Here is a 24,983-nt window from a genome sequence, read left to right as displayed (position 1 = left end):
GGCTTTTACAATAATGACACAGGTGAAGGAGAGGCAAGTGGCACGGTACTTATGAAGCTGAACCGAACTATTCTGAAACTGCTATCAGTAAAAAGTTCAGCAAAAGGCAAAATGTGGTTTTCAAGTAGGTGTCAAGGCCTGTTTACATGAAATCAGGTGCCACACAGAAGCTAAATAAATATCAAAGAATGTGGAGAACCTGAATGGCACACAACCTTGTATCACAGTTTTCAAAAAACATTAAGCAGCGGAAATGTTTCAACATTGGTACTAATACGAACAATTACTAATAATTGATCAGCAAATCTGAAGGATCATGTGACACTAAAGACTGGAGATTTTGTTTTAGCTGAAAAAAGTTTGGAGGGTTGAAATCATTGACCAAAACGGTGGCATTTAATGAGCGTTTCTCTGACTGACTGTGTCAGTGTCTACTTTTGCACACAATGTGGATAAGTTACATCAGGTAAACATGTCAGTCATGTGGAAATTAGTGCTGGATTACTTTTTAATCAATACTGGTATTGATTTTTAAATCTCAGGATTAATCTTATAATCAGTTGATTCTATGCTATTATCTGTTGATACATGAACTTCACTAAACATTATTTGTAGTGCACCTGAAATCCAATAATTGCAATAAGCTTTGTGCTTTGTTACTTTTAATATGAAACAAAGTCTCAGCCTGCAAATTAATTTTTTAACCCATCAATTTTACTACGAAATACAAACAATAATTGGGTTATGGCAGTGTTTAATGTGGCGTGACAGATGGCTGTAGCGGCTTCAGTTTTAACAGCATGTGAAGAAGTCTTCTCTTTCTCTTTACTTCTAGTTAGAACACTAAATAAACATGAATTGAAAGAAAAAAATAATGGTTTAAAGAATTAAAATGAAAATTCTGTCAATAATTACTCACCCTCTTGTCTTTCCAAACCTGTAGGACCTTTGTTAATCTTTGGAACACAAATGAATTATTTCTGATGACATCCGAGAGCTTTCTGAACCTGCATAGACAGCAATTCAACTAACATGTTCAAGGCCCAGAAAAGTAGTAAGGACATCGATAAAATAGTGCATGTGACATTAGTGGTTCAACCGTAACGATATTGGTACTCATGAATGCACGTCGAAGACTGACACAGAAGAGAAGATATTGTTGGATAAAGTCATCATATTTTTAAGAAAGCTGTCAAATTTTATCAAAAATATATTAATTTGTGTTCTGAAGATGAACGAAGGTCTTACGGGTTTGGAACGACATAAGGGGAGGTAAATAATGACAGAAATAAAATTTTTGGGTGAACTAACCCGTAAAGGGGTCATCGGATACAAAACTGACTTTTACATGTTATTTGAACATTAATGTGTGTTGGCAGTGTGTGTACACAACCACCCTACAAAAAATAAAAATCCACCCAGTGGTATTTTTTTTTATCTTTAAAAGTAATATCCCCTTTTTAAAATCAGGTCATTCTCAGCTTCTAGTCAGTTTGACAACACACCGACAGAGGCCGCTCCAACGATAGTTGATTGACATGAGCGCCTTACCTTAGACCCGCACTCAGACTCCGATCATCATTGTGTCGACTAATGGCGCAGGGGAAGACAAGAATGTCTCTGATTGAGCGATTGAGGTGTTCTGTTGTTGGATGTAATAATGAGCATAGCAGTCATCATTTACTTCCGTTTTTGAAAGCGCCGATCCCGATCTACATATGCGTCTATGTTTGTGCAAATCACTGATTTTGACAAGGTAAAAAGTGTTTTTTACACTACCATTGAGAAATTTTAACCAAAGTATGTTATAGACTTCTCAGTAAGACCCTAAAGAATTATTTCTACTTCACAATTTTAATTTTCGAGTGAACTATCTCTTAAATGGTAATGTCTCATCAACAAATTGGAGTACATAGTTCTTTTATTAAAATATTAACATTAACATTATATCTATTGCTTGTTTACATGACATCAATACAACACATTTAACCAGAATATATAGTGATGAGCCCTAAGTATTTAACATAAGCCACAGTCATTCTTGCGCTTGGCGCTATTAACGCCCATGGAAAGCAGACGGCAAACCAAATTTAGAAGAGTTGTTCCATTATAACCAGGCACATATCCAGACCAGTGAGGTGAGTGAGCCGAATCAGGTACCTGGCCCGCAGTAAGTTGGGCAATGCCATACAGTCCCAGCAAAGTATGCCAGATCACATAGCGTGCAGCATTACCCAACAACCTCAAACTCAAAACCAGCCTGAAAGATGGTCGCATTTGCACGGTTAACTCATTTGCATAAATCCTTGAGTGAATCAGGTGCTAAAACAAAGCAAACAGCGCATGCAAATTAAACAGCGCTATCAACGGCGCCATTCATTTTTGTGAATCCTCCAAGCATTGTTGTGTTTTAAAATCTTGTTTTCTAAGTTCTTCATGCCAGACTTAGTACAAACTGGAATTTGGTTTCGTGTATAATGCATTTCAGCCTGATTCGTTGGGTATCCTATTGGAGAGAAATTTCCCAAACTAACCTGAATAAGCCGGCCCTGTTCGGTCTGCAGAGTGCTGAGCTCCTGTCCGATGTTGCCCTGGCCTTGTCTCAGCGCGTTGTACTCCATCTTCAGTTGACTGGCATGGGCGGACAGCTTGGCCACCTCCTCGGCCAATTTAACAAGCAGAGCCCGGTCTTGCCCTTTCACTGACTTCAGATCAGTGTCATGGTCAGTGAGCGAGTGCAGCAGCGAGGTCTGCACACCCTCCAGACGCAGGAAGTTATTGTTGTAGTCGGGGCAGTTGGGGTCAATGAAGATGTTGATGCGGGAGCCATCGCCTCTCTCGATGGTTACCAGGGCATTACCCTCATCCTGGTTAGTGCTGATGAGAGGAGGGCCATCTGGGCCGCTGGGGGCTTGGTAATGGTTCATCAGAAGGATGATCCCGGTTACTGTGACAGCCAGTAACACAGCAACAAAGAGCAGGATGGTGCATAGGAGATAGCTACAGCTCATCCTCTGTAGAAAAACAGAGAGAACGAGATGCATTAGCACACAGAAATAAAAGGCAAGTCTGAAAAGAAGCATTAAAATGACCAGCACGACACAGAGAGACGTAAATATGTTTTTTTCATTTTAATCTTAAATACAACTCCGTAAAGCTGATGCATAAGTAATACACGCCGATTAAACTTGCAGGAGGCCATATCAAATCTGACATACACTGATAACGCAGATTCAAAAGTAGGTTCCCCAGCTTACAAATTTAAAAAAAAATCCCTGTTGAGCATTAAACATGCATGAAGATGCTTCTTGAAAGTATAATCTGCTATTATGTAATACCTGAAGACTCCTGAACGCATAAATTCAGGCTTTTCACAAAGGTGTTTATAAAAGACGGAAAAGAAATTGTATTTGCTCGCATGCCTAAGACCTAATCATCATCCCATGCTCCAGATAATTTAAGGCAGGATGATAGTATTCATAGCATATGAATACAACCTCTGCCAGTAGGAAACTCAGGATTTGCTCTGAGCCCAGACTTTGGGAATTGGGTATGTTTTGATAAAGAATTGTGCCGAATGCAAACTGATATTGGAGGTAATTACATTTTCATTTTGAGTGTGCCATTTACCTTCCGCTGAATGTATTTCGAATAGCTACAAAGCTAAAATACTGCTCATTTAGCTGGTTTAAGAGGCAACTAAACTACATTCTCTGTGTGTTTTATCATTCTCGTTCTCCTACAGATATAGCATCGGTTACACATAATGTGCACCATTAGCTCTTCATTGTATACTAGGGATAATATATATTGTAAATATATGAAATGAAACTACTCACATTGACATTATGACCTCTGGGACTTTAAATCAGTACACATGCATTTCTGTTTATAAACTTAAATAACCTTTGCAGAATAATAATTCTGCAATAATAAATAATAAAATAAGAGGGATGATGATAATTACTGTTCTGAATAAGAGGTTTCACATAGATGTTTACCACAGAGTCCTCAACTGAATTCACACAAAAAAAGGGAAGATCAATGACTGTTTTGATTTGTAAGGTGTTCATGAGTCCCTTGTTTGTCCTGAATAGTTATACTGCCCACTGTTCTTTGAGAAAAATCATCTAGGTCCCCCACACTCTTTTGTTTTTCTTACATTTCTGTGTATTTGAACCCTTTTCCAACAGTGACTGTATGATTTAGAGATCCATTTAGAAGACAACTGAGGGACTCCTACACAACTATTACAAAAGGTTAAAACATCACTGTTGCTCCAGAAGGAAACACAATGCCTTAAGCGGAGGCAACCACCCTCCGCTTCGCGTCGGGCGGTTATTAGCCTCCACGTCGTGCATTTAAAATCCTTTAATGCACGGCAAACCGTTGATTATCCCTTACTTAACTTCAGTACATCAGTAAAATAAGGCAAGCCACTGAAGGGACATGGTTAGCTTAATGCTAGCGGTAGCCTGTTACATTGCAGTACATAAGATTTCACTTACCACATAAAAGGAGAATTGACTGCGCTGATGATGGCAAATGATTTACAGATCCTGAGCATCACTAACAAGCATTTAAACTTTTGTGGTAAGTACTGGTGTCACTGCAGCAAAACTTTACACAGAGATGAGCAGCTCTGTGAAACAGCCAATCAGAGCAGAGCTCATCATTAATATTCACAGACCTTCCAAAGAAGGCAATAACAGAACAAATCCTAGGGTTGTAAATGGACTTGTTAAACCTTTTCTGGAGAATTTTTGCCCTTTCCTATCCCATATACCTTCTATGTAGATACCAGAGAACAATTTAAAATATTGTATCAATGCATTCTATGGCAACTTTACGGACAAAAAACAAAGAATGTCTTGAAATATATAACCTGATCGATGTCTTGAGGTATGGTAACCGTAGTATAAGCAGAATAATTGACTTGGGTCTGTTGAATTCTACGAAAATAATGCACACCCGGGGTGTAACGGCCACATTATTTTCTAAGAATTCAACAACCCGTCATCAATTATTCCTTACATAATATTATAATAAATTATAGTAACGCCGCATTGTATTGTCAGTAATGGTAACGGCATTGTAACAGGAAAAACAATAATTTGTTTGATTATTCGTTACTGTAAAAAAGTTTATTTATAACACTGTTATTCCATCATTGAGTACGGAGGGCGGATTTTTGCAAAGGGTCAATTGAAAGCCCTACTTCAAATGCACAGTTATCAAGACGCATGTAAGCTTCTGTTCCCCTTATTGTGCATTAAAAATGTAGCATAAAGCCAGAAGCAGCATACATTAGAAAGAGGAGAGGCGGTAGATAATTTGTGAACACTTTACACTGATTTCTGTGATTGCCCAGGGCCCGAGCGGTGGGCTGGAATATAAACGACAAGATGAGCAGTGTTTCCTTTGAGGATCTAGGAAGGCAAATCCCCACAGGGCAAAAGACTAGAAACTACAGACATAAGCCTTACAGCTCAATATTACGGTTTGGTTAAGTGCCCAGAGTTGACAACTCTCTCATCTACGCGAGTGTGTGCCAGCATGCGAACGTGTGTGTCTGTGTGTGTGTGCGCGCATACAGCAACAAACGCAGATATAACAACAAATGAAGTGAAGAACATTTGATGGGAAACTGGGGAATGCCACGCAGGCACTGGAGAGGGCTTGCTTATCATTTTGCCATGTCTTTTTATTCAGGGGGAGCCTGCATCCCTCGCCCCGCTGTTATACAAGTGCCACTTCAATATTCCACTTGACAGAGGGTGTCGGTCCCTCGCGTGAGCTTCGAGTACATTTCGTATATTTATTTGTGGCACTTTTACATATATGCCAGAGTGACTCAATGCCCATGTGCCGTAGTGCCATTTATGATTGAAATTAAATCACTGACACTCAGGCTGAAGCGGCACACACAGCTGCAGTAAGATATTTACAGGGATCAGCAGTAAGGGATATTTCTGGTTGGCTGAATTGTTCAGATTTGCTAACATATTCACTGGCTCCAGCACAGAGAAGATTATAAATGTAAACATTGTGATACATTTTATTTATAGTTATCATTTTTAATTTATAAAAGTAAATATTTTATTTAAAAAATTATAAATGTAAATTTGTGTGTGTGTGTAGATTTCGATAAAGTGCTTAAATTAAAATCTCGAATATATTTTCAAACAGATATCTGGTGGGCAGAAATATTTATTTATATTTAGAATTTTTAATTTTTAAATAAAAAAATATATTTTATTTAAGCATAGTTTTTAATTTATAAAAGTAAATATTTTATTCAAAATTATAAATTTAAGTGTGTGTGTAAATTTATGTAAATATGTTTGCAAATAGATATCTGACAAGCAGAAATGTTTATGTACATTTATAATTGTTAATTGTTCACTTAAAAAAATATGTTATTAACAGTTATAATTTTTAATTTAATTTTAAATGTATAAAATCAAATATTTTATTAAAAATTATAAATGTAAATGTGTGTGTGTGTGTGTGTGTGTGTGTGTGTGTGTGTGTGCACCTGGTATTCATCACGTTGTGGGGACCAAATGTCCCCACAAGGATAGGAATACCAGTAGATTTTGACCTTGTGGGGACATTTCTCAGGTCCCCATGAGGAAACAGGCTTAGAAATCATGCACTATGAGTTTTTTTGATGAAGTAAAAGTGTGCACAATCTCCTGTGAGGGCTAGGTTTAGGTGTAGGGTAGGTGTAGGGTGATAAAAAGTACGGTTTGTACAGTATAAAAACCATTACGCCTATGGAATGTCCCCATAAAACATGTAAACCCAACGTGTGTGTGTGTGTGTAAATTTATATAAAATATTTTATTTAGTTATAATTTTCAATTTATAAAAGTAAATGTTTTATTTAAAAAATTATAAATGTAAATATGTGTGTGTACATTTTATATATAAATTGTATAAATATTTTAGTGAATATATTTGCAAACAGATATCTGGTAAGCTAAAAAAATTATTTACATTTATTATTTTAAATTAAATAAATGTATATTCTTCACAGTTACAATTTTACATTTTTAAATGTATAAAATCAAATATTTTATAACTAATTCTAAATGTAAATTTATATATCTATACTTCTCTCTCTCTCTTTCTCTTCCTCTTCCTGTGTGTGTAATTTTATATATGAAGTGTTTAAATTATAAAATTGTATTTTATTATAAAAAATTTTCCATGAAATGTTAAACTTTCTTTAAGAGAAAAGAAAAATTACAATAAAAGAACAGAAAAGATTTAAAAAAAAACTATATTAATATAATTATATATAAAAAAAAAAAAAAAACACGAGACAGCATTTTTGCTGGAAAACATAGCATACTAATACTGACAGGTTTGTGATTTTCAACCTACTCAAAGCCAACTCAATATTTCAACCCAACTGACAGGTTAAAAATGTTAATAAGTGGAATTTTTGCAACCAAACATCAGCGAAAACCAAATGTTTAAGGCATCATTATGCAAGTACATGTTGAAAAAAGTAAGACATAGTGATGGCACAATTGGGCAAGTGACAACTCTGTCAAAAAATTTTCACACTGGCGAATATTACCAAAATCATTACAGTCATAAATCAGGGTTTAACAAAATAACATGGTGCTTGCAACACCAAGGTCATGGCTTTGACAGGAAATGCATGAAAGCTTCTTTGGATAAAACCATCTGCCAAATATGTAAATGTAAATAAGGTGGTCCTACATTTACATGTGAAGTTAAATCACCAAGTGCTGTACACTTGCATATACGCAAACACACACCCACAAACGCAATAAAAAGCCACATACCTTCTGAGATGCTGATTTAACAGTCACCGCGATGAATAACAGTCCCTGCTCTCAAGCAAAAGTTCCAGTAAAACACATCTAAATTTACGACGTCTGTCCCTGAATAACGGATATATTATTTTGCAAAGAATATTGTGTTTTCATACTTGTGTGATAAAGTATCTCTTTACAAGACACCCATGAACAAAAGGCTGGTGAAGAGGGCCCTATTTCCGCACCGAGCGCAGGCATTGTCATATTTATTTTAAAGATAATTAATGTGCACAATGGACTCCAGCCTACTTCATCATGCAGCAGCAGATGAGAGCGGTCTCAGATCAATTTGTTACAATAAAGCAACAATACCTGCTGTCTGCAGGAATTAGCCGGGCTTATATCTGACCCCTTCGCTGCGAGCGTATCGCATACAGCCGCGCGGCAACAAAGACACGGGCGAGACCCGGCTTTTCCCTCCAGAGCAGCCCTGCGAGAAATCCTTGCCGACACAATGAGGCAGCAAGCGCATCTATTCTATGTACGCGCGCACCATCAATCTTGCTCTTCTTCATTGTGATAGAGCCTCTCCACGGGTGTTTAGGAGAAAAACTGAGGTCTCGTAAACATTCGGTCGCCGTTCCGCGACCTGCATCTTAACTAGATGCCCGTGGCCGTCTTTGGAGGCGTCTACGCACCTTTACTTCCCTCTCACAGTCTAGTGGGCAGCGGGTATTCAGATGCCCCCTGAACAGACACAGGTTGAGATTAGAGGGCTACGCTTAGCTGAGCGCAGACAATATTTGATAAGGGCTTTTATCTGTCGAGGCTCTTGAATGAGGAGAGGTGAAACAGAGGAGCTGACGAACAAAAACACCGCCGCATTCTTTCCAATGCCCTCTTTAGACCGGTAAGACCCACAGCGGATCGACACCGATACCAGCTGCAGGAACTGAGAGGGAGGTCAAACGCATTGACATGCTGGGAATGTCACATGACAGAGCCGGTGATTGCTTATTCGGGGAGATGTAGGTGAGGTGTCGGGTTCTCCGCTTGACACTGGCCTCCGACAAAAGAAAATGCTCAAGAGAGAAAGCACTGCCATAAGAAAGCAAACCATAGTAAGATCAGTAAAAGGCAACAATATGATTAAATGGAGAGCAAATCCAGAGGAAAATAACCCTAGTAATTTAGATATACTCTGATTTAGAGTTGTGCCAAATCCAGAAACGAAGAACAGGTTTCTTTTTTAATAATGAGTGCAATTTAAATTAATTAGGCGCACGCTACAGGAAGTTGATTTGGAACTTGAATGGGAAAACACATAAAATATTAAATATGGATGAATATATCAAATTCAAAATATATCTATGTAAGCCTATTTCTGCCACTGAATAAAAATGAAAAAAATCTTTCAATTCTGACTTTTTTTCTTGCAACTGTGAGTTTACATCTCGCAATTCAAATTTTTTTTTTCTCAGAATTGAGTAATACAAACATGCAGTTCCGCAAATCTGTGTTTGTATCTCACAATTCTGACTTTTTCTTGCAATTCTGAGTTTATATCTTGCAATTTTGACTATTTTCTCGCGAATGCGAGTTTATATCTTTTCCATTTTAACTTTTTTCTTGCAATTACAAGTTTATATCTTGCCATTCTGACTTTTTTTTTTCTCAGAATTATGAGATTTAGACTTGCAATTGTGAGTTATAAATTCAGAATTGCAGGACATAAACTAGCAATTGCGAGAAATAAAGTCAGAATTGTGACTTATTTTTCTCAGAACTGTATGTTTGTATCTCACAATTGTTTTTCTCATAATTGCAAGTTTATATCAAACTCACAATTGTGAAGATACAAAGTACAATTCGGGGGGGGGGGGGGGGGACTGATATGTTCTTAAAATTGTGTTTACAGTATATCTCACAGTTCAGACTTAGTAACTTACTTATGTATGTTATAAAGTCAGAATTGCGAGATATAAACTCAAAATTCTGCCTTTTTTTCTCACAATTGCGTGATATGAACTTGTAATTGTGAGTTATAAAGTCAGAATTGCAGGACATAAACTCACAATTCAGACTAATTTTTCTCAGAACGGTATATTTGTATCTCGTAGTTCCGAATTTGTTCTTGCAATTCCGAGTTTATATCTTGCCATTCTGACATTTTTTCTCAGAATTGTGAGATATAAACTTGCAATTGTGAGTTATAAAGTCCAATTCTGTTCAGACTTAGTAACTCGTGTTATAAAGTCAGAATTATGAGAAATAAACTCAATTCAGACTTTTTTCTCACAGAACGGCATGCTTGTATCTTGCAATTCTTTTTTTCTTGTAATTGCAAAGTTGTATCTCACAATTCTGACTTTTTCTCAGAATTGTGGGATATAAACTCTCAACTGTGAGTTATAAAGTCAGAATTGTGGGATATAAACTTGCAATTGCGAGAAATAAAGTGAAAATTGTGAGATATGAACTCACAATACTGACTTTTTTCTCAGAATGTTTGTATCTCACAATTCTTTTTTTCTTGCAATTGCAAGTTTATATCTCACAATTCTGACTTTTTATTTTCTTAAACTTGCAATTGCGTGATATAAGGTCCAATTCTGGGGGAGAAAAGACTGATTTGTTCTCAGAATTGTGTTTATATCTCACAATTCAGACTTAACTCACAATTGTTAGTTATGAAGTCAGAATTGCGAGATATAAACTTGCAATTCTGAGAAAAAAGGCACAGTTGTGAGATATAAACTGACAACTGTAACTTGCAATTGTGACTGTATATCACACAATTCTGAGAAAAAAGGCAGAATTGTGAAGTAAAAATTTGCTATTACTTTTTTACATTTTTTATTCAGTAATGGAAACAGGCTTCCATATATATATTAAATCAAATATCTAAATTGAAATTGCAATTCTGCATTTTGTTTGCTACCTCAATTTAGACTAATTTCAAATTCAGGAGTTGAACTGAAATTTTAAAAGGCTTTCTCAGTTCAATTCTGAATAGTGCACAACCTTGGTCTCCTCTAAAGTTTCAGGACATATTGAGGAAGATCCTTCAAGGACCGTTCTTAAAGGAGAGGGTCGTCTAGTGGAAATCACATCAGCTAACCACTTGGCCGCCTCAGGGTTCTCTAGTTTTTTTTGTCTAATGAAATTTAAGAGAAACATCTGAGAAAAACTTAAAATATAATTGAAGAACTCCATTAAGTCTCCAGAGCTATGAAAAAGCAACCTCCAAGCAATAAAAAATTTCCTCTGGGTGGTTTCGCTCACCATTAGTTTAATTGTGGGTTATATAAGTTGAGACACCAAGGAAAATTGTCTTTTGAATGGTCTTCTCTCTGTTCTTGAAAAATAGGACTCTCTTTTTGGAAGGGGCACCATCCTACCCTTGAGACACATATGCTTTAATCATAATTCAATCAATACTAAGAAAACAACTCCGAACCTCATTGCGTTTGCGTGTCCTTCTAATTTTATAAATGCAGCTCTGCCGATTACAAACCAAGAGACTGTGAACTGCCTCAGGTTTTTATTGGTTTTTCAATGAATGCATGTATTCTAAAGGGTTCGCAATGCAATGAACAGCCAGCAAGGTTGAAGGTTTCAATAGTGATTCACAGTCTGTTCAGCAGTCCTTTTTTAGGTGTCATATGTTCTAATATGTACAGTAATGTTGTTGCAAAGATGACCTTAAATCTGACAAGGTATTAATGAAAATTAAACAACACTATAAGATTTTGAAAAGATTTCTAGAAATATAAATCCAGGTTATGAATGTAGCATGTGAGAATATGTAGCATGATAATAGCAGAGATATTTCAAAGGCTTAGCAGGGTCATTGTTGATTTCTTGGGCCTTTGAACATCTGTAATTTCTGAACTCAACATGGCAACCAATATATCATTTACTCATTGAGCTGGCACTTTTATCTAAAGCTCAAATGCAAATCAATAGCAAATTTAATTGCATTGTGCTTCTGAGCATTCAGAAGTTGGCAAAATTGATTCTGAACTGTATTACCAGTGCACCAATGTACCAGTGGTCAGTCCACATTCTACTCTGCTAAACTTATAGGAACACAAGTATGTCAACATTTGCCCAGCCAGTTTGCTAATACTGTACATATTATGGAGAAACCATCTTTGTAAGAGAAGTTAACTTAAAGGATTAGTTCACTTCCAGAACAAAAATTCCCTGATAATTTAGTCACCCCTATGACATCCAAGATGTTTATGTCGTTCCTTCTTCAGTCGAAAAGCAATTAAGGTTTTTGAGGAAAACATTCCAGGATTTTTCTCCATATAGTGGACTTCAATGGTACCCAACAAGCTGAAGGTCCAAATTGCAGTTTCAATACAGTTTCAAAGGGCTTTGCATGATCCCAGCTGAGAATTACGGGCCTTATCTAGCAAAATGAACGGCCATTTTCTAAAAAATAAATAAATAAATAAGATGCTTTAAATGGTTCTTTACAGCGATGGCATAGAAGAACCAATTTTGGTTCCACAAAGAACCATTCAGTCAAAGGTTCTTTAAAGAACCATTTCTTATTTACCTTTTTATAATCTGAAGAACCTTCTTTCGCCACAAAGAACCTTTTGTAAAGTTTAGATGTTAAAGGTTCTTTATGGAACCATTTAGACAAAAAAGGTTCTTCTATGGCATCGTGAAGCACCTTTATTTAAGTGTGTATGAAGAAAAATTCTGGCATGTTTTCCTCAAAACCTTAATTTCTTTTAGACTGAAGAAAGAAAGACATGAACATCTTTGAAGACATGGGGGGTGAGTAAATTTTCAGAATTTTTTTATTCTGGAAGTGAACTAATCCTTTAATGGATAAACAGATGGAAAAGAGCTTAAATATAGTGTCTTCGTAAATGCAAGGATAAAAGGCAGATGGACGGCACGACCAGTCAGTATCTGACAATGGACTTGAGGATATTTACCACAACATTTGCTGTAGCTCAGGGGTCCCTTTATCTTGTAATACAAATCTACAGCTCTTGCTGAAATATTGGGGTGCCTCAAGACTCTAATCTAGGTCCAACCTAATCTTCTTATAAGAGCTTAAGTTAGAAAGATGCTCTACCAGATGTGCACATACATTGGGAGGGTGAAAAAAAAAACAGAAAAAAAAACAGGCTGGCAGTCAGACATATGTAGTTGTTTACTTTTTCCCCTGAGGTACAGATCTTCCTGATTTAAGAGTGCTGGGTATTCATTAACTACTGTATGGGTCTTGATGACTGACCTTTTAATGTTCTCAATGCTTCAGCAGAAAACCAATCCCAGACAGACGGAAAAGCATCTGCTAATGTGTAAGTAACTTGACCTAGTAACAGCATACATCCAGAATATAGGCTATTTATATTCATTAGGGTTGAGAAACGAGAAAAGGGTCTTATTCAGAACTGGTTCTGTTCTTTAAAGAAAGAAAAGCCGAATGATTTCTATGAATTCTGGTTGTGGAAATGGCATGCATTCTTTTGACTCTTATTAACCAGTTATTTTAGTAAAGCAAAAACTTTCAGAGATAGTCCAGTCTCTAAGAGTGCAATATTGCATTGTGGTACTGTCATGTTAAAGACTGATATGTAAGAGAAGAAATTGCTGAATAAAGTTGCTATTTTTGTTTTCTTTGCACACAAAAAGTATTCTTGTGACTTCTTAACATTACGGTTGAACCATGGACTATTTTAATGATGTCCTTACTACTTTTCTAGGCCTTGAACTTGAAAGTTGCATTGCTGTCTATGCAGGGTCAGAAAGCTTTAATTTATGCTCTGAAGATGAACAAAGATTTTTTTTTTATTGCTGAAGAGTGTTGGACTTTCTTCTTCTGCATTCTGCTCTACAGATGTGAATCTACTTTTCCTTCAGCCTGAGGCTTTTGGTGTGAAAAGGCTTTTACATTTCCCAAAAATATAACTTTTTATATTAAAAACAAACAAGCAAGCAAGGTCTGCCCAGATTAAAAAAGTTCAGTATTAAAAAAACTGTTGTTTTTAGTTTTAACAACAGCTTGATGCAACAAACAAATGTACTGAGCGGCAAAATAACCCTAAACAGATGAAAGGATATTAACGTTATGACAAAGATAACGCTTTCCTCAGCAGATATTTAAACTAATGTTTATTGTGAAAACGAGACCGATCTGAAGAATAAATGCTGGATCAGATGCAGGTAACTCGCTTAGTTCGCTCTTCCTCATAATACTCTATTTTTAATACAATAATATAATATATATATAATTTCAATAAAGCAACTTAACGTTTCTTCGTTACTAGTTCTAAAGTGACGTTTTCAAATTAGTATCGGACGCTTAGGCTCAACTGTTAAACTGTCAACTTTAGATTTGAATCCATGGCGTAAGGAATTACACTGCTGCTCAAAAGTTTGGGATCAGTGAGATTTTTAATTTTTTTTTTTAAAGTCTCTTATGCTTATTAAATGAAGACTGGAGTAATGATGCTGAAAATTCAGCTTTGCATCAAAGGAATAAATTATATTTTAAAGTATATTAAAATAGAAAACCAATATTTTAAATAGCATTAACATTTTACAATATTATATTTTCTTCTGTATTTTTAATAAAATAAACAAAGCCTTGTTGAGCAGAAAAATCTCCTTTAAAAGCACTAAAATCTTACTGATCCCAAACTTTTGAGCGGCAGTGTAGTTCTGCACAATGTGAGATGTGGCTGTATATCGGCACGCTGTGATTACCATAAGGTCCATTCACAGCAGTGCCAATATACAGCCATATTTCATTTCTACTCGTGTGATTAGCTTATTTAAGATAGTACAATACAATTCAGGATCAATTTATCAAAGTTATGGATGCCTAAATCTCACTATTAAAGGGGTTATATGATGTTGCTAAAAAGAGAATTATTTTGTGTATTTGTTGTAATGTAATGTGTTTATGCAGTTTGAGGTTCAAAAAACATATTATTTTCCACATACTGTACATTATTGTTGTTCCTCTCTGCCTCTCTGCCTCTCAGCCTTTTTGAAACGCTTAGATTTTTACAAAACTCATCGTTGATGGAAATCGAGGTGTTCTCTGATTGGCCAGCTATCCGGTGTATTATGATTGGCTGAATACCTCAAGCATGATGGAAATATTACGCCCCTTACCATGCCATTTCTCGGTGCGACGAGACAGAAACAATTAAAGCCATTATAAATGAGGCATTTGTTGCATCCAGTGGAGACATAACTACTGATTATAATGACTCATACTGTCTTTTTACATGTTGTGCTGTCACGCCGCGTAAACATAACACCATGTCTGCATTTGAGATCGTAGAATGAGAAACAAGCACTACTCTACACTGCTCAAAACTCGCGTTTGAATAGTCAGTACTGAATTCTTTAAATATGAAAACGTACGTCAGTCAAAAGTGCAGACTCTCCTTGCAACATTGGAATTACCCAACTTTATAGCCTTAAAACTTTGTGTACAGCTGGCATCTAAGCTGCTCTTTCAGGTTCAGGAAACAGTCCTCCGTGAAATGCATATCACCCACTCAAATATTTTTGTGTTGTACTGTTCCGGAACAGTGTTGTAAATACAACTTAATCACTGATTTCTAGTTGTGTCCTCATTTCGCAATGAAACACACAGTGTCTCCATAACAAGCCAGTAAAAGTTACTCCTTCTTTCTTTCCATATACATATGGGCGGTGTTATGCTAATCTACTCACCCTATGATGTTGACAAGTGGAGGCCTGTTTGAACGAGCCGTTTTAGGGAAGTGTGGCTGAGTCTTAACTTTTATAATAAATATCTCTTTGGTTTTGAGACTTTAAGCTTTACAACTTTACATGTCTTATCTATGCACAAACATCTTGTAACACTACAAAGACAAAGGAAAACAAGAAACCGCATCATATGACCTCTTTAAAAATCTACTGCCTTGTTTTCTATGTCCTTTTAGACAAAAGTGTACAGAAAGATGTACTGTAATGTCCTAAAAAGCTGCAAATATCATATATTCAACATTTATATTTCACTCAGGTTCAAGCTGCTGCTACAGTTTATATCAAGGCTTCAACCGAAGAACCCTAGAGCACTTTCAGACCCCTTCAAAAACACACGAGTCTTAAATGTGGTCAAGCTCCAGTTGTTTTACAAATTAGACACTTGTAAGGCCAAATGCCTGAAAGCAACGCCCCGTCAACACGCATTAAGCGATCACTACGCCGTTCGCCCTGAATTACACAGCAACCCGAGGCCTACAAAAATATCTTGTGATACAACGTCAAAGCAGAAATCCCACCGAGTAAGTCTTAGCGCTTTGGGCAGACCAGATGTGGGGGATTACTCTTAATCTGCAAAATGGCCACACAACTCTAACGCTTCTTCTCCAGTTCATTTATCACTAACGTTGCACGGCAGTAAGACGCGGGAACCTGAGCACTGACTCACTATGAGATCCGCACTGCCGCAGCCACACAAATCAACACACACACACACACACACACACACACACACACACACACACGCATTCACACGTACCAGCACAATTTGTGCTGGCTCAGAGTATGTGGCTTCATTAGCCGGTTTGAAATGATAAATAGTTTATTGTGCGTGGGGGGGGGGCGTGCCCGAGGCTGTCAAAAGCAGACTGTTCATCCCCCTCCCTCCAGCTCCACCGAGGCTATTAAAACGGCATCGTGCGAAAGTGTAAAACTGCTTTTCTGAGCCAATAGGTGATGACATACTGAGAAGAGGCCTTTGTGTATCTTTGAAACATCTCATGAAGCAGATAACGGCGCCTTGACGACAATCTGAGAAGTTACTTGTGGGTCAAAGCAATGCAACGCGCTTGTTGTTGCCTGAGGTAAACGTTAAAAAATATTCTACTTCCTGTGTAGGGTGAGACGGGTAAACAAGGCAGGGGATATGACTTCAAAATGAACGTGCATTCTCTCATAGCCCACATACAGTTTATTAAAAGGGAAAGCAAACAATGGTTCCCCAACTGTAGAGATATCAAACTGAGATCGGGTCAAAAACAGCATTCTTTGTATAAAAATTGCAGGTCTTTCTGCTTTAAAGTACAATGTGGCATTTATCTTAGGCATTTGCAGAGAAGCTCTGCATCCTCTCACCATCTCAAAGGGAAATAAGTGGGTGCCACTGCGAATAGAGGAAATCAACACTTCAACGCCGCATGTCACTTCATGAAATGGCCGTCATATGCAGCTAAAGTGGGTCTGAAATCTTGGCCATCAATTTTTAATCATAGTCCTCCTCCACTGACCCTAAACCTCTTTTCTGCAAACCTTAGATAACTTTGACTTGTGTGACCATGTGGAAATGTAGGCCTGCTCTTTTTGTTAAATTTTTCTTGCTTGTTCAGCTACAGGAATGAAAAATCACAATTGAAATGTCTTTAATAACTCAAATCTTTAAATGGAGAGCACATGCAGATTTTATCATGAATCTTTTAATCTCAGATTTGTTTCCACAATGTATCAAACTGGGCTCTGATTTAGCAAAATGTCAGATTTAATTAAAAATTAAAGATATCAAAATATCTTACAATATCACATAATCTGTGTTCTTATTTGTTTATTAATTAATCCATTTATTTATTTATTTAAGATGCTAAAAAATAAAAGATAAATCAATAGTAGACCATTTACAAAATATTTATATATTTTTATTTAGTTGAATTATTACATTTCTAAATATAACAGATTAAAAAAAGAATGAATTTTAAATAATTAGAAAGATTTTTTAAAAATCATGACAGAACCTGAAAAAAAAAAAAAAGATATTTCAAAATACTAAGAAATACTATAACAGAAATACTTTATTTATTTATTTATTCATTATGCTAAATAAAAAAGAGGTAAATAAAAAAGTTTTCTTGGGGAATAATAATATAAAACATATAAAATAAAATAAATAAATAGTACATTTAAACTGTTTTTACAAAATATTTATACACAAACATTAAAATAGCTGAATTACTAAAATACTTAAAAATAAACTGAAAAATACAACTCATAAATTAAATAGATAACCATAAATTTATTTTTTTGGAAATTATGACAAAACCTGAAACTTTAAAAATAAAAGATAATTCAAAATATTACGAAATACTAAACAGAAATACTTTATTTATTTATTTATTTATTTATTTATTTATTTATTTAAACAAATTAAAAGGTAAATAAAAATGTTTCCTTGGAAAATAATAAAATAATAAATTGAACAATTAAAAAAAATATTTAAACAGAGTTAAACTATTAACCATGTGTATATATATATATATATATATATATATATATATATATATATATATATATATATATATATATATATATATATATATATATATATATACGCTCACAAATAATTAAATTCAAGATAATTAGAAATATTTATTAAAAATCATGAAATTAAATTGTAAAAATGAAAGATAAACCAAAATATTAAGAAATACTAAAACAGAAACTTTATTTATTTATTATTCTAAAATAAAATAAGGTAAATAATGTTTCCTTGGCAAATAATAAAATAAAATGAAAAGTAGTACATTTAACTAGTATTTACAAAATGTTTATACATAAATATTTAAATAGTTAAATTATAAAAAACATACACTGAGAAATATGACTCGTAAATAAAATATCAACATAATTAGAAGTATTTTTTTAAATCATGACAAAAACTGAAATTTAAAAAATAAGTCAATTCAAAATATTAAGAAATACTAGAACAGAAATACTATATACATTTATTTATTGACAGTCTCTTATTATTTTATTTTTGTTGTTTTTATTTAATATATAATATTAATAAATTATATAATATTAAACAACTGTTTTCAACTTTTATATTAATAAGAAATGTCTCTTGAACAGCAAATTAGCATATTAGGCTGATTTCTAGAGGATCATGTAACACCAAAAACTAGAGTAAGGCCGTGTTCACACTTGGCCTCTTTTTTGACAAGAAAAAGTTGACAGGCGCGCTTTTTTAGTTAGAAAACAATCTGGACGCGTTGCAGCAGAGGGTGTCTTTTTGTTGCTATAACAACAGCTGCAACAGTAGCCTATGAGTGGACTTTTTTGACATTTTTGCCTTTTATTTGATAGGACAGTATTTAGACAGGAAGCGAAGTGGGAGAGAGAGGGGGTACGGGATCGGGAAAGGTCTCCGAGCCGGGACTCAAAAAAGGGACGCCCGAAGCTCAACTGCTCTACTGTACGTCGATGTGCGGCTCAAGAAGCTAGCAGTGCTGCACGTCGGTTTTTGAAGTTAACGGGGAGGCGAATCCGGTTCACAACAATAAAATAAAAGTCTATATAACAGCACCTTTCCCATTTTTTCTTGTCGTTATGGAAACGACAGGTCTAGCTGCTCGCTTGTCATTGGTCAGCTGTCAAAAAAGCACTTGACGTAGGGCGTTTTCTTCAGAAAAGTTAAACTTTTTTCAACTTGAAAAGACACTCTGAGCTGCAGAAAAAGACACCGGCGGTGGCGTTTAAAAAAACGCTCTGGACTTTTTTGAAAACACGGTTTACTCCATAGGATTATAATGTAAAACAGACGCTGGCAGTTTGAAAAAAGACGCCAAGTGTGAACACGGCCTTATGATGCTGAAAATTCAGCTTTGCATCACAGGAATAAATTATAATGTAAAATATATTCAAATAGTCAAAATTGTTTAAAATTGTAATAATATTTCAAAATATTACTGTTACTGTATTTTGATTAAATAAATGCACCATTGGTGAGCATAAGAGATTTCTTTCAGAAACATATTTTAACCAACCTACTTTAATTGTATGAAACATTTTGCTGACATAGCAATGTTGTGTCTTTTTCTCTAATGAATTGTAAAGCAAATATCACACTCGTAACTGTGGTGAAAAATCTGCAGTATTCGCTGGGCCTAAGAAACATCTGTGACAAAGCTGATACTTTGGTAACTGCACAAGCGCCCGCTAAGAAATAAACTTCAGGAGTGTGCACAAGATTTTCAAGGCAAAGCATATATATTTACGGCTATATACAACAAAAAGTGTTTGCCGCTGTAGTGTGTGTCCACTCAACTGACTGTTGACATGATTTAGCCTCGGCGTGTGGTGTGTGTGTGTGTGTGTGTGTGTGTGTGTGTGTGTGTGTATTTTTGCGGCTTGTGTATGCGTAACTCGGCAGAGTGGCAAGCAGCAGTGACAGTGCCTTCTCTCTGCAGGCTTGCCTGTCAGTGCGCTCCAAGGACAGGCAGCGATGTGTGCAGGCAGCGATTTGTCTTTCAGGTCTCTTCTGGGCTCCAGAGAGCAGCTTCTGCAGGGATGCCATAAGTCACCATTCACACTCTTCCTCTCCGCTCCCTAATGGCTGACACACAGAAGTCAGCTCTGGCTTTGCTCTGACATGCTGGATCAAAACTGCAAGGGACAAAAGATCAGCCTGTATACACAAACACACACACTCACGGACCAACGGATGCCATATGAGAGAAAGTAAATGCATGAGATGTAAACGTGAACAGCGCCTCTTATTTGTGCCATGCCAGCAGTGAGCAAACACATCTCAAAATGTTATTTCACTGTCTTTGAGCAGCAAGTGAAATGCTGTTTGGCTTGTCTTGAGCAGAGAGATATGAGCAAGACATTCTACATACTTCAAGCAAAAGTTCAAAGGAATGAGAAATTTTCAGGAGAAATACAGTTCTGACATTTAGTTTGGGAGTCTGAAATGAACAAGACTCCAAAGGAGTTTTATAACATTTTATTAAAACATTGCAAAATGCTTGGTTTAATGGAAACTTGAGAATGTTTTTGATACATCCTGCTAATTTTGTAAGCCTACAGTAAAAATATTTTTGTTAATAAAAAAAAAAGTAAAATAAATTAATATATAGAAATAAAATGCTAAAACTTAAGAGGAATATAAAAATGTTTCCTAGGGAAATTTAAATAAAATAGTATTTACAAAAAAAAAAAATTACAGAAATAATTTATAATATAAAAAAAAAAATTGAAAAATAAAAAAAATTAAAATTAAAATTCAAAATAATTAGAAATATTTAAAACATTATAATAATGGCAAAAGCATATAACATTAAAATTATTTTAAAATAATATTTTTGTTAATTGAAATGAAAAGGTGAAAATAAATGAAATATATAGAAATAAAAGATGCTAAAATGTAAAAGGAAAATAAAAATGTTTCCTTTAAAAAAAATTAATACAATTCAATTTAATAAAATACAATACAATAAAATTTAAATAGTAATCACAAATAATTTTAAATATTTATTCACAAGTATTTTGTAAATATGTAACTCAAATCTAAAATCTAAACTAAAATCAAAATTCAAGATAATTAGAAATATTTAGGTAAATAAATAAATACATATAAATATAATGACAAAAGTTTATAACATTAAAATTACTAAAAAATATTTATACATAAATAGTTAAATTTAATTGTTACTTAAAAAGCATATAACATTAACAAAATATTTTTGTTAATTGAAATAAAAGATGTTTTTTGAAATAATGACAAGCTTATTACATTATATTTACTAAAAAAATATTTGTGTTAATTGAAATAAAAAGAGGAAATAAACTAAATATATAAAAAATAAAAGATGATAAGCTTAAAAGGCAAAGAAAAATGTTTTTAAATAAAATAAAATACTTAAATATTTACTTACAAAATGTTAATTAAATAAATAGATTTATTAAAATTATAAACAAAGTTTAGTTCATTGGGTCACATTTTTTGGATATAAACAACATATATAAAAATAAAATATGAGAAAATATAATAGTTATTTACAAAGTATTTTTTTAAATATTTAAATTGAATTATTAAAATGATAAAAAAGACAGAAAAATAAAACTCATAAAATAAATAAAAATAATTAGAAATATATATGCAACTAATGGCAAAAGCATGCAACAAAATTACTAAAATTAATTAAAATGATTCTGACACAGTGGACATGTTTTTTGGTGGGTAATACCACATTTACACATGCAATTGGAAGAAATGTAAACTCTACTATATTTTACACATTTTGCAAATAACTTAAAGAAAACTTAAGTACAACTTTTGCAAATAACTTACAGAAAACTTAAGTACAACACAAGTTGGGAAATTTTGTAAAATGATAAAAAAAAAAAAGCTAATTCAAAATATTTATAAATAACAGTATATAAATAATACTAATACTGGTCATCTGGGGAAAATGCAGCAAAAGTTCTGATTCAATTTCGATACCAGTTCTACTACCTTTACAATTCAATGCCAGAGAAAATATATTAAAAAAAAATATTTAAACTGGGGAAGTATCATTAAAGGTACACCTATGTATGTTGACAACCACTAAAGAGTGCATATTAGTACTTCAATGACATGAGCTTGAGTAAAATAATGATTTTTCTTCTATTTTGGGCAGAGCTATTCCTTCAAACTAGCTGTGTCACCTATTTATTGTTTTTCTCTAATCAATAAATCAATAGCATCTTTTATTTCTATATATTTCATTTATTTTCACCTTTTCATTTCAATTAACAAAAATATTATTTTAAAATAATTTGAATGTTATATGCTTTTGCCATTATTATAATACATACATTACATTCATACATTTTCTATACATTCAATACAGACTGCCACTCAAAACGTAATTTCTTTTTCTGTTACAGCAGCTCTGTTGAACAGAAAACATAATGGTCTTACCATATACGCCATAATATAACCCAAACCAAGGCCACAAAATTTCTAAAAACACAGGCGATGCAGGACTCTGAAGTGTTTCAACTCGGCAATTGAGAAAGAAAAAGCAAATGGAAAAATTCTATCACTCGTGGGAAGTCACAGCTTGTGGTAGTTAATAATGGTCATTTATTTCTGTTACAGAAAGACATTTCTTTCCCAAGAAAGCCATAGTTAGAAAGTGCCAGGAAAGACTACTGGGAGGAAATGTCTTGCTGAAATACATTTCCATAAAACGCTGCAGTATTGTACGGGTCAGGCGAAATGTTTTCAAGTCACATCTTTAATAATACAAAATAGAAGGAACAGAAGGATACCGTCAATGGGAATCTTTTTAAAATTCAGCATATTGTGCACAGACGTTCAATAAAACGCAGCTTTCACACACTTATGAACACCATCACGAAATGCACTTCGCTTCCAAATGGGGACCTTCAAGAATTAGCCAGTAATTTGCACACAAAACCCCCTGAATGGCGTGCGTTTTGAACCCTGGCATGTGCTGAGCATTTCAAATGACACAGCCGGTTAGGGCTTCACAGTGCAGAAACTAATTAGATTGTCCATAATGGATTCCATCTCACTTTATGTGATGTGACTTGACAGCTGCCAAAGCAGTTGTGAAGTATGAAACTGGGTTTTTGTGTGTGTGTCTGAGCGCAATAATTCAGCCCCTCATCTCCGGCTTTCCGAGTATAATGTGTATCTGCTTCTAAAAATCCCTGTTAGTCGATGACCGGCTTTCTCCGCAGAGGTCAAATCCATTTGCGCCTCCTGCAGGTGGCATCACACCAGGATGACCCCGGGTCAGAGCGCTACCGAAAACAGCCTTTTAAAAGCCATCAGAAATCCCAAGCCACATGCACAAACTCGAGGATGTTATGTCAACACAAATGCACAGTGAAAGTAAAGGTGGGTCTGGGTGATTTAATGCCACTTGTTCGCCTAGTGACTGACGCACACGGTCCAGATTTTGGGCTGTGATGCTCATGAGAAATCCAGATGAAGATCTCCAGATGTATTTCTCAAGTGCCAAACCTTCCAGTCTATCTCTTGAATCCAACATGGAAGTGCCTTAAACTTCAATTCATCGACTGGCCGCTAGAGACAGGCTCCAAAATAGAGTCAATCCCACAGACCCCATGTGAACAGATCATGGTTCTGAACTGACTTGTATGCTCAAAAGAACAATACGAACAGGGTTGCCAGGTTTTCACAACCAAATCCACCCTATCTTTTTAAAAATAGTTCAAAACTAGACCAATTGCATTCCAGGGGGTAAATATCACTTTAGCTTCAACTTACGGAGTTGAAAAACAACCTGCGGCAAAGGTGAAAAAGTATTCCAATTCCGCAGGAAAACTGTGGACTTGGCAACACTTTTGCAGCATGCTGTCATACAGAAGTAAACAGAGGACATAAAGTAAAAGATAATGGGTATGTAAAATATTTGAATCAATGAGCACAGAAGCGTGACGAATGAGATATAGAGTGACGTAAAAGTCTCATGAATTCCAATATTGGCTGTTCAGACTGCGGTCACACTGCAAAACATCTGACCTGTATCCGATTTAGTACCACATATGAAAGTGGCACAAATTGGAATTGAAAAGATCAGTTTCCACGTGGAATGTGCTGTTCACAGTCATGAGAACAAACAGATTTCAGTCACATGTAAGCACAAAAAAAAAAAAAAAATCAGAATTGGGCCACATTTGCCTGCTGTTTGAAGCAGCCTAAGTCCATGTTTTATACTGTCTATGGCTGTATAAATCAACTCAGATTTTTTTTTCTCAAATTTGATATTTTTGTATAGCTGTTCACATTGTCATTTTAAATGTGGGCAATATCAGATTTCCAGCGTGAACATCATGGTTCTGAACTAGCCGGTATGCGCAAAACATTCCAGGGGGTAAATATCACGTTAGTGGGGTCGCTTCAACCCACAGTGTTAAAAAACAACCTGCGACAAAAGTGAAAAAGTAGCCCAATTCCACAGAAAACAGTGGATTTGGCAACAATTATGCAGCGGGTTGCCATAAAGTAAGTGTTTATGAGTTTATTTAACGTGTGATCTGCTGCAGAAGCCAGCAAAATAAAAAAAAATATAAAGAAAAATAAAGAAAAAGATGTGATAATAAAGAGCAGTTTTTTTTTTTTTTTTATAAGCCCTCATTTGCTTGTCACTGTAATACTTATGAGTTCTGACACATCACACTTCCACTGATTACTATTTGTAACTGTCCTGGTAACATTGAGTATGTAAAATCTTTGAAGTGACTCCCATAAGTGCAGAATCGTGCCAAATGTTGATCTAGAGCAGTGGTTCTCAACCTTTTTTGGGCCAGCGCCCCCCTACCCATTATCCAGGGACCTCACCGCCCCCCATCAAATAAAGTATAGTCTAATTGTCC

At 35.0% G+C, this 24,983-nt stretch overlaps 1 protein-coding gene across 2 annotated transcripts in view; it reads right to left on the bottom strand.

Moving 5' to 3' along the window:
- fibcd1a (fibrinogen C domain containing 1a) overlaps nucleotides 1-24,983 on the bottom strand; it is a 160,280-nt gene that overhangs the window by 114,685 nt on the left and 20,612 nt on the right. For both annotated transcript variants that reach the window (XM_073818977.1, XM_073818978.1), the window contains one exon: nucleotides 2,535-3,014. In XM_073818977.1, the coding sequence (XP_073675078.1) occupies nucleotides 2,535-3,014 (480 nt within the window). The remainder of the gene's footprint in view (nucleotides 1-2,534; nucleotides 3,015-24,983) is intronic.

Source organism: Garra rufa, chromosome 15 (genome assembly GCF_049309525.1).
Source record: "Garra rufa chromosome 15, GarRuf1.0, whole genome shotgun sequence".
In the NCBI taxonomy this organism is placed as follows: Eukaryota; Metazoa; Chordata; class Actinopteri; order Cypriniformes; family Cyprinidae; genus Garra; species Garra rufa.
The sequence above is the reverse complement of the archived record's forward strand: the minus strand, read 5'-3'. Positions and strand labels throughout refer to the sequence as shown.